This window comes from Bidens hawaiensis, unplaced genomic scaffold (assembly GCF_021521415.1).
Source record: "Bidens hawaiensis isolate Kalapana, Puna unplaced genomic scaffold, B.hawaiensis_p1.1 tig00024830_1, whole genome shotgun sequence".
NCBI classification, from domain to species: Eukaryota; Viridiplantae; Streptophyta; class Magnoliopsida; order Asterales; family Asteraceae; genus Bidens; species Bidens hawaiensis.
The window spans coordinates 22,346-33,480 of record NW_027505047.1 but is presented as its reverse complement, the minus strand read 5'-3'; the positions used below and the strand labels follow the sequence as shown (position 1 = coordinate 33,480).

Below are 11,135 nucleotides of genomic sequence, written 5' to 3'. Positions count from 1 at the left end.
CAGGGGGAATCGGTCAAAGAGGTTGAAAGCTATGTAAAAGTATGCTTATAAGTTATAATTCATATGAATATTCAATGGTTTAAAATTTAAATTATTATTGTTTCTGTAAATACAAATAACTAATCCCAAAACGTTTGCGGGTCAACCTGACACGACCTCTTTTGATCCCTTCTAAAACATGACCCCTTTCTGCCCGAACCCGTTTTGACCTGTTACTAGACCCATCTAAAGGTGTCAACCGTGACGGGTTGTAGGTCGTTGAGTTAATGAGTTAATGAACGAACGAAAATTATCATTAGTTATGCCTAATGGTGTACTAAGCTAAGTAATTACAAATCATTGGACTTGTTAATCCATAAGCTTGCAAAGTCACCTCTGTTTATTAGGAACTATGAGTACTCTCTGTATTTGAATTACAATGGCCTATAACATAGTCTTACCCATAGCTCAATTACACAGAAGAATTAAATGTTTAATGCAGATTAATATGATTTTCACGCCACAACCAAGCCAAGCTCAATTCCCGCTATAGGCGTTGGTAGCAAAATGTAGCCCTCCTCCTCCTTCGAAGTAAAACATCTCCAACCATTAAGATAACATATTTTGCAGGTGAAGCTCAAGTTTTAAGGTTTCAGTCTCATCATACCAGTTGAAATTAGACTTTTTTGTCAACTCTTTTAATTTTTTGTTCCTATTTTTTTTCACTAAAATAGAAAAGAATTTCATTGGACATCCACTAATCATGCACTGTAGTATTTGCCCAGACCTTTTTTTGTTTTCGTTTCCCTTTTGTGTTTTTATTTTGTTTAGGATTCAAAATGTAAATACAATTATGGAGGTTCTATAGTTGCTGCATATTCACTAGGTGAAAAGAGATCACAAGATGCCCAATTTCAACCACATCCAGGTTAGCATTGCAATTTAAAAATGAAAATGTTAATGAACTAAATTGTTTTCTACATTAAAATGCTTTAAGTAACAGTTGAGTCTTTCAGGATCTAAGACTACAATGAAGAACCCTAAAAGGCCATCAATGAGGTCGAGCTAGGAACACATGTACAATTACGGGTTGATCAAGATGTCTATCTGTTCTACTCTATGGTTGATGTTTGTTGGTCACCTTATTGTGTGTATATCCAAAGAACTATTCGAACATGTATTGCATTTTATATGCTCCACCGTGACAAACATGTTGTTTTGGGTTACTTGGATGGGCTATTATCAGTGCTGCAGTTAAGGTTTGAATATTTACCCGCTGAACATTGATAGAAACAGTTATTGGATATTGAAAAATCACTGTAAAACGAATGAACCTATGAATGTGTCTTAACACCAAGTACATATAACTTAAATGATTTCTCAATTATGTTTCAACTGTCTTTAGTGATTGAAACATGGTAGATAGGTATATATGTACAAAACCAGTATCTATAACACCAAGTACGTATAAACCAAGGTAGATAAGTACGTATGTACAAAACCAAGTTCTAATTTACCAACAATATGGCTGCTCTATAAAACGAATGAACCTATGAATGTGTCTTAACACGCAAAACATTGTACTAACTCAGCCTGCAGCAACGCACAGGTTCGTTTACTAGTTATTATTGATTATGTAATTTGTCTGATACAAAACAAAGGGATCGATGGGGTATATATAAACCCTACCGATCGACACCGACACAACGTTTCAACAATAACCGTTTCAACCTAATTACAATAATGACCCTCTAACTTATTTACAATAATACTTTTAACCTAAACATACTTTAAACTAATAACAAACAGACCCTTAAAGTTTATAAAAATAAAACTAATGTTTTGTTTAACTTCTAGGATTATTAGATTAAAATAATCTCACCTTTAATGAGTTGGCCAATAATAATCCCACCTGAGTTATTTCCCTTGGCAGTCCCACCTTTTCATTGTTTTTTGTTTTCTGATCCTCCATTAAAAATAATTAACGAGGTTAACTTTTTGCTTATGTGGCTAGATGAATTGGCATTTTAAAAATCCTACGTGGCTTTTTTTCTTTCTTTCTTTGATTTTATTAACCCACAATTCTAAACCGATGGTTTCTCGACTTCTACGGCGTTGAAAGCTGACGCAACCACCGTAGAACGGTGTATTGATGACGGGAGAGAGGTAGGTGAGCGGCCAGTGAAAGTCGGGATAGAGGTTGAAGACGGTATCTTTTAAACCCTATATCGATCAACAAATTGATGTCGTCTGAACCCTAATTCGAAGAAGACGATCTGATGTCATATGAACCCTAATTCGAAACTGCCGGTTTCTGGACTTCTACGGCGTTGAAAGCTGCCGCAACCACCGTCAGGCAGTGTATTGATAACCGAGGAGAGGTAGGTGAGTGGCTAGTGAAGGTTAGGATAAATGTTGAAGATGGTAGAGTTGTCCGATGGTGGTTAGAGGATATTCCGGTGTGAAACGGTGAGGTGCAAAACGACGTCGTAGCAGCCATGTGTTTTGGGGGGGTGCGATCAGAAAAACCATGCAAGATTTTCGGGGTGTGTGTGTGCCAACTCATCTAGCTACATCAGCAAAAGTTAACCCCGTTAAATATTTTTAACGGGAATCATAAAACAAAAAACATGGAAAAGACGGGACTGTTAGAGGGAAATAACTCAAGTGATATTATTATTGGCCAACTCATTGAAAGTGAGATTATTTTAATCCAATAATCTTAACTTCTAATAGTTTTTGACTAATAGATTAACATGTAACATTGGTAGTTAAAAATATATATATATTAAATAAGTTTTTAGAAAGGAAAATAAGTTTCTTGAATTTGCTACTTCCACAAGCGACCTCAAATTCTGCTTCTCTAACGAGCGAGTACCTAAAAAAATTAATGCATAGCAACAACCCCTCCCCCCCCCCCTAAAATTTATACATACGAAAATTGTTTACAAGGAACTACGTGTTCCTAAAACCGTTATAAATGAAAGCATAAGTCTAGCCCTCAGGCTGTGGTATACGTATGTCTGGATCCTTTCATAGGTGGTACTACGCGATGGGCACATCGCACCACCCTGATCGTAGGACGCTTTCCCGTGGGAAGTATGATCTTTTTGTATATTTACGGGTACTTAACTAATTAGTCGAACGCTGCGGTGTTTGCTGAGGTGACCTAGAGTAGAGACTTGAATTTATAAATGTGTTATTTAACTTTGTTATTCTTAAGCCACGTTGGGCCGAGGCAGGCGTAGTCTCGAGGGGTAATAAAGTAAAAGAAAATATTTTTGCGTCAGCGTGTTCACCAGCATTCGTTGCTGACGTATTTTATTTACATTTTGCAGGTGAACAAGATTAGCGCTTGGAATGTCGAAGTGCTATTTATATATCCGATGGCTCGGATTTTCTTTTGTATAAACTTAAAATGTATATATGAAGGTGGTTTTGTAATGATTAAACAAGTAATATTTTTATAACTTAATCATCATCATCATCGTACTCAGTATATCCCACCAATAGCAAAGCTATGATAGGGATTTTTATAACTTAAATGGGTATTTTATAATCCCGTCTTTTGTAATATTACAACTATAATCCACTAGTTTTATAAGACTTCCGCTAATATAACGTAACTCTGATTTATTTACACTTGTGGTACCAACATTAGTTGTCACACGCCTAGGCCGTGGTTTGGGGTGTGACACCAAGTGGTAGAATCCACGGTCCAAACTGAAAACATTGGGCAAGCAAATGTGACGGAACCCACAACCCAATCAGAAACAGAACATGAAGAGCCCACCAGAGAAAAATGAACAAGAACGTGTCCCGCTCGAGTCAAAGACTATGTTGTGAATCTCCCACCATCTATCGATCAAACTTCACCCAAGTCTAGCCAACAGTTCTCGACGGTATACCCCTATTGCCAATTTTATTTCTTACGATAAATTTTAGTGATTCGCATAAAGCTTTTTTTAACGGCAATTAGTTTAAATGATGAGCCAAAGACTTTTAAGCAGCAGTTCAGGATAAAAATTGGATAGAGGCAATGAAGAAAGAAATAAAGGCACTTGAGACTAATGGTACGTGGACCCTTGAGGATCTACTAGAGGGAAAACGAGCAATAGATTCAAAGTGGATGTACAAATTAAAATACAAACCAAACGGGGAGATAGAAAGATATAAAACAAGGTTGGTAGCAAAAGGTTTTACTCAAATGAAAGGAATTGACTTTCATGAAACTTTGCCCACGTGGCAAAACTTCTCACCGTTCGTACACTTTTGCTTTTGACAGTTGCAGTAAAGAAGAACTGGATAATACATCAACTGGATGTCAATAATGCATTTTTGCATGGTGATTTGGACGAAGAAATTTACATGAAGATTCCACAAGGGTTTGACAAAGGGAAAGAAGAAAGGTTTGCAAGTTAAAAAAATTCCTTTATGGGCTAAAACAGGCATCCATGAATTGGTATCAAAAGTTTACATCAGCTCTACTCGAGTTTGGCTTTGAATAATCTAATCCTGATCATTCACTTTTTATATTTAAAGCATCAAGTGCATTTGTGGCAGCTCTTATTTATATAATAAATAAATGTTATTTTAGTGGGTAACAACTCAAAGAAAATCGAAGAAACAAAGAGTTTTCTTAACAGAAAATTCAGCATCAAAGACTTAGGTGTTCTGAAATATTTTCTAGGAATCGAAGTACCACGAACAAAAGATGGTATTTTCCTTAGTCAAAGAAAGTATGTGATGGACATTTTGGAAGATAGTGGTAGAGGTGGTCAAAAAAACCGGTCCGGGAACCGGTTTGCCGGTTTAAACCGGAAACCGGTTTTTAAGAAAACCGGTTTTTTAAAAACCGGTTTGACCGGTTTACAAACCGCCGGTTTGTATATCGGTTATATGTTTTAGAGCCAAAACCGGTTAACGAACCGGTTATAAAAAAAACCGGTTTTTTTTAATAACCGGTTATAAAAAAACCGGTTAACCGGTTTTTTTTGTAAACCGGTTTTTGACCGTTATAAAAAAACCGGTTAACCGGTTTTTTTATAACCGGTTAACCGGTTAAAAACCGGTTTATTTCCGTTGTATAACGGCTATATAGCCGTTTTTTTTTTTGACCGTTTTTTTTTTTTTTTACCATTTTACCCCCACAAACATCTATATATAGTTTAGGTTGGGTATTGGTTAGATCACACTCGATTATACAACTCCAAACGCTCTAAACGTTTATTTCATACGCGATTATTTTGTTATCTCACGCTCAATTATACCACATTACCACTCCATACGCTCTTATTTCGTAGTCGATTATCATGGCCTCCTAAAGTGCTTTTGACATGTGCTGCTGCGTTAAACCCTTGCATCAATGTTGGTGGTGTTGAAGCTTTAATAGAAAAAATTTGTGATGAGCTAGAGTTAAACGACGATCAAACCCTATTATAACCAAACTTTAAAGAATGCTTTCAACACCACCTTGTCAAACATGTATGATGTTTACCTTATAAAATACGGGTCGTCTTCCCAAATTCATGACTCGTTAAGAGCTGTTGCCCAATCCCAATCCCAAACCGACCTTGAAATGGGGATGTACTACATGATTTGGGAAGACGCCGGTAAACGTCAAAAGGTAAACACCCCAAGCAGTGAACTTGGAAGGTATGGTGGTACCAACTTTGTGAAACACATGACTCCGGATGAATTTAGAAGTCTTGATTTGCTGGCTTGGTGGAGAGGTAAGGAGGATGAGTTTCCGATCCTCGCCGCCATGGCCAAAGATTTACTAACGGTCCAAGCTTCCACGGTAGCTTCGGAGTCTGCTTTTTCTGTTTCTGGCAGGGTTATATCGATTAGGAGGACTCGACTCACTCCACCAGCTGTAGAGATGTCGATTTGCTACAAGGATTACTTGGACTCTTTAGATAGGGCACAACATCAACGCTCACTCGAGGGGGAAATGGACTATGAGGCGGGCTTGTATGAAGACGAGGTCAATCAAGGACACACTCAACCAATGACCGATGAAGAAGCCGCGTACGACGATTACCTAAGGAATAGCTCGGGATCGGGTAGCGAAGAAAATTAGTTAAAGAAACAGCAAACATGGAGGCAAATAATGAGTAAGAAACAGCAAGTTGTTAATGTAATCGTGTCTAAGCATTCTTTAATGTTTGTATTTTTGAGTTACGAATATGCGATAACGATTTAATGTTTGTATTTTTAATGTAAAAGCTATAAATGAAAGTTATGTGTTTTTAATCTTCCAAGCAAAGAACCCTAACAACGAAAGCAAAGAATGGAGTCAGTCCGTTTTGCCTTGTAGTTACCGGTTTGCCTTGTAGTTACCGGTTTGTTTATACTGTGAAAAAATAATGGTTATTTAAAAAAAAAAAAAAAAAAAAAACCGGTTATTAAAAAACCGGTTAATAAAAAAACCGGTTTATTAACCGGTTCTAACCGGTTTCTAAACCGGTCCTAACCGGTTAGACCGGTTAGGGTTTTCAGATACAAAAACCGGTTATTAACCGGTCCGGTTATTAACCGAACCGGTTTTTTTCCGGGCCAAAAAAACCGGTCCGGTTAATAACCGAACCGGTTTTTTTAAAAAAAACCGATTTGTGCACCTCTAGATAGTGGTATGTTGGGTTGTAAACCAAGTGATTTTCCTATGACACGGGACACCAAATTGGTAAAGACGATGAAGAAGTGCGTGTTGATGCTGGCCATTATCGATGGTTAGTGGGTCGGCTTCCTTATTTACAAGCCACCAGACCTGACATCACTTATTTTGTCAGCGTTCTAAGTCAATTCGTTGCAGATCCTCGGCAGAATCATATGGAAGCAACTACAAGAGTTCTCAGATACTTGAAGTCCACTCCTAGTCAAGGTATTTTACTTCCAAATAGTGGTGGGATGAATCTCATTGGGTATACCTATTTCGATTGGCATGGTTGTCAAGATACAAGACGACCACGAACCGGTTATGTTTTACTTCTAGGAGGGGCTCCTATTTCTTGGAAATCGAAAAGGCAATCTGTTGTATCCAAGTCTTTCGCTGAAGCTGAATACTGGGCTATGGCATCAACAGTCAGTGAAGTTTTATGGGTTTGATGGCTTTTGAAATATTTGGATGTCTCCCAAACCGGCCCGGCACAATTATTTTGTGATAATGTAGCTGTCAAACATATAGCAAATAATCCAGTTTTTCATGAACGCACGAAGCATGTTGAAATGGATTGTTATTTCGTTAGAGAACGTGTGGAGTCAAAGGATATTGAGCCGTTATACATTGATACCAAATAGCAGATTGCTGACTTGCTCACGAAGGCTCTTGGTGCTAAACAGTTGCGGTTTTTACTCGACAAGTTGGGCATTTGTGATCTCCATGCTCCAACTTGCGGGGGAGTATAGAATGAGATTATTTAATATATTTTCCTTATTTATTGTTTTGTATTCACATATATACCTTTGGTATTTACGTTTGAGGCATGAATGAAAACACTAAACAAGATTCTAAGAAATTCTTTAAAACACCCCCTAACTTGATTCTCCGCTAGTAACCCGATTCAGTAAGTTGTATTGCAGTGATAGCTGCAACTTAGTTCTGTGTACATGGTTACATTAATGTTTCTATGAATGTTATTACACTTGTTCATCTAACAAGTCAATACATTTTTAGACCCAACAACATATCTATAATAGATCAATAGAGGAAAGATTAAAAATAATAATATTAATAATAAATAAAGTGTAAAGTGAGTCAAATAAACAATTTTTTTTACCATAATCGTTGTTGAAAACGGATTTCGCAGTTTCCAACCTAAAACTGGTTCGAAATGAACACAAAATGTACTTTTTTTTAAACGACGAAGTTTCATAAAAAACGAAAGAAACCACTAGCAAGAATCTAAAAAACAAACAATAAAACAAAAAGAATAAGAAGGATCTGTCCCACATATGTGCACTACTGTATATAAAGCATATTTTTATTAGAAAAGACATAAAGTATATTAAAAGTCAAAAATTCAAAATAACATAATCTTATAATATGCTTTTCTGGTATGGTTTCAATCAAATGCGACAGACCACCAACTTACATTAATGTTTCTATGAATGTTATTACACTTGTTCATCTAACAAGTCAATACATTTTTAGACCCAACAACACATCCATAATAGATCAATAGAGGAAAGATTAAAAATAATAATATTAATAATAAATAAAGTGTAAAGTGAGTCAAATAAACAATTTTTTTTACCATAATCGTTGTTGAAAACGGATTTCGCAGTTTCCAACCTAAAACTGGTTCGAAATGAACACAAAATGTACTTTTTTTTAAACGACGAAGTTTCATAAAAAACGAAAGAAACCACTAGCAAGAATCTAAAAAACAAACAATAAAACAAAAAGAATAAGAAGGATCTGTCCCACATATGTGCACTACTGTATATAAAGCATATTTTTATTAGAAAAGACATAAAGTATATTAAAAGTCAAAAATTCAAAATAACATAATCTTATAATATGCTTTTCTGGTATGGTTTCAATCAAATGCGACAGACCACCAACTTATCCATCAACTCCTAACTGATTCAGAAAAGATGAGTGGAGAAGGAAAGGTGGTTTGTGTTACAGGGGCTTCAGGTTACATAGCTTCATGGCTCGTTAAACTCTTGCTTGATCGTGGCTACACCATTCATGCTACTGTCCGATCACTCAGTATGTCCTTCCCTCTTGATTCCACATAATTGTGTTGATTTAGTATAAATTTCAGTCTTAAAAGGAGGGTGTAGTTTGACTTCTTGCTCAAATTGGAAGCGTTGTTTTTTCTGGGCTCGGCTTATTTATTATTTATTTATTAATTTCTTTTATGTTTTTAATTATTTTAACATATTTTTGAGGAAGATCTTAAATTAAATGAGCCTAAGCTCGGCTCAAGCTTGTGTAGCATCTTAAACGAGCCAAGCCTCCGCTGACACTACTAGAAAAAGAGATGTTTTTCTACAACTGAATTCGTAGGAAATTTGTTGGAAAATCAAGTTTCTAACAGTTTTCCAACAAAAAAGTTACGTTGGAAAAGCACATGTTTTTCAACAACTTTTCTTACAAAATTACTACAAAAACATTTGGTTGTAAAATTCCTACAACTTTCCTACACAAACTATTTTGATTTGTTTTCTAGTAGTGTGGAGCTCAATTGTCTATGTGGTATTAATACATAGAAATCCGAAAGAGGTAAAACTTAAAAATATATAAGGTTCGTTAAGGCTTGACGAGGGTAAACGAGCTTCACATACAAGACTCAAGCTCAGGCTCGATTCCTAAACAAGCTTAATTGAGGCTTGGGAATGGCTTGGATCGTTTAAGCTTTTTAGCGATCCAATCTCGAGCTGCTTGGCTAGTTTATGATTTAAGCTATATGATCAATCTAACTTTTGCATGTTCTATATCTTTTTGTTTACTTCTTTTAAATATGTTTACAGATGATCCAAAAAAGACAGAGCATCTTCTTGCTCTTGATGGAGCTAAGGAAAGACTATCTTTGTTTGAAGCTAACTTAAGTGTAGATGGATCTTTTGATGCTGCAGTTAGCGGCTGCGTTTGTCTCTTTCACACCGCATCTCCTGTTCTATTTTCAGTTGATGACCCAAACGCGCAACTGATCGATCCTGCAGTTAAAGGGACACTGAATGTTCTTAAATCAGCTGCAAAAGTCCAATCTCTCAAGAAAGTGGTGTTGACTTCTTCATTGGCTTCAGTTATGCTCAGTGTCAAAATTCCTGTTGGTGTTGTGGTGGATGAAACCTGGTTTTCAGATCCAGTTACTTGTGAACAGACAAAGGTACACTTTTATTTCAAATCAGCTACGAAATGCCGTAATTAATCGAACATTTTGTGTTTTCTTTCAGTTGTGGTATCATCTTTCGAAGACCCTGGCCGAGGATGCTGCTGTTAAGTTTGCAAAAGAGAACGGGTTGGAGTTGGTAGCTATAAATCCTGGATTTGTGATCGGTCCCATCTTACAGCCAACTCTCAACCTTACTTCTGAGGGCATTCTGGGATTGATTAAAGATGGTAATTTGTTAATTACAGCTAATGTTTATATTTATATGCATGAATATTTGAGGTTTATGTTGTGTGTAAGAAGTTATTATTTTATTTCAGGAAAAGATGTGTTTCCGGACGGAATTTATAGACTTGTTGATGTGAGAGATGTTGCTACTGCACATATTTTGGCTTTTGAGAACCCGGAAGCTAATGGCAGATACTGCATGGTTGGTAAAGTGGTTCGGTCTCTAGAGATTTTGAAGATTGTAGATAAACTGTACCCGAGTCTTGGACATTCTGAAAGGTAACACATGAACAACATTTTAACTGTTTGACCATATTGACTTCTATTAAACTAGATTTTCTTGTTTCGTTAAATGTTGATAGGTATAAAGATGGGGAGGGTGTTGAACCAGTACCTTACAATATATCAAGTGCAAAGGCGGAAAGTCTAGGCGTTACTTTTACTCCATTGGATGTAAGCATCAAGGATACTGTTGAAAGCCTCAAGGAGAAGAGCTTGCTAAGCTTCTAGAACACCAGATAATGTGTGTGCATGGGTTTGTTTGAAGATAATAATGGGCTCGATTCGGTTATGGTGACATAAGTTCGTTTTGAGCTTCTAAACCACGAAATGATGTTAATGGGTTTGTATGAGAATAATGATTTGGAGTCATTGTTTATGTGTAATATTGGTGCATAATAATGAAAACTAACCCAAATGGTTCATGTACACCTTTCATATCACTCGATGACCTCAAGCATCGGTATGTTCTTAGATGATCAAATATTGTATCTTAGTTTCATCCCATCGTAGTGTATCGAATCAAACGGGTTATCGCTTGATGTTATTTTATTAGCAAACGCTTCTGTTTGTGTTTGAAGTTGAAAACGTTGGAACTATTTATGCAAAGAATTATAAAATACAAAGAATGAATGCATCCGTATCTTGTTACTTTCATAAAAACTAAAAGATATATATGGGAAGGTCAGTATAATAGTACAAATCTTTACAAAAAGATGACACAACATTTTCACTCAAGTAGCCAATGTTAGAAATTTCCATTAATATATGCCCGTCACGTGTAGCTAGATGACCGGGTTGGATTTA

At 36.3% G+C, this 11,135-nt stretch overlaps 1 protein-coding gene across 1 annotated transcript; it reads left to right on the top strand.

Moving 5' to 3' along the window:
- Positions 1-8,486: 8,486 nt before the first annotated feature.
- LOC143610171 (phenylacetaldehyde reductase-like) lies at positions 8,487-10,574 on the top strand. Its single transcript, XM_077084720.1, has 5 exons — positions 8,487-8,695; positions 9,460-9,818; positions 9,886-10,051; positions 10,142-10,328; positions 10,412-10,574. Exons 1-5 carry the CDS (start codon positions 8,578-8,580, stop codon positions 10,557-10,559), a joined length of 978 nt encoding a protein of 325 aa, XP_076940835.1. The 5' UTR covers positions 8,487-8,577; the 3' UTR covers positions 10,560-10,574.
- The last annotated feature ends 561 nt before the right edge of the window (positions 10,575-11,135 follow it).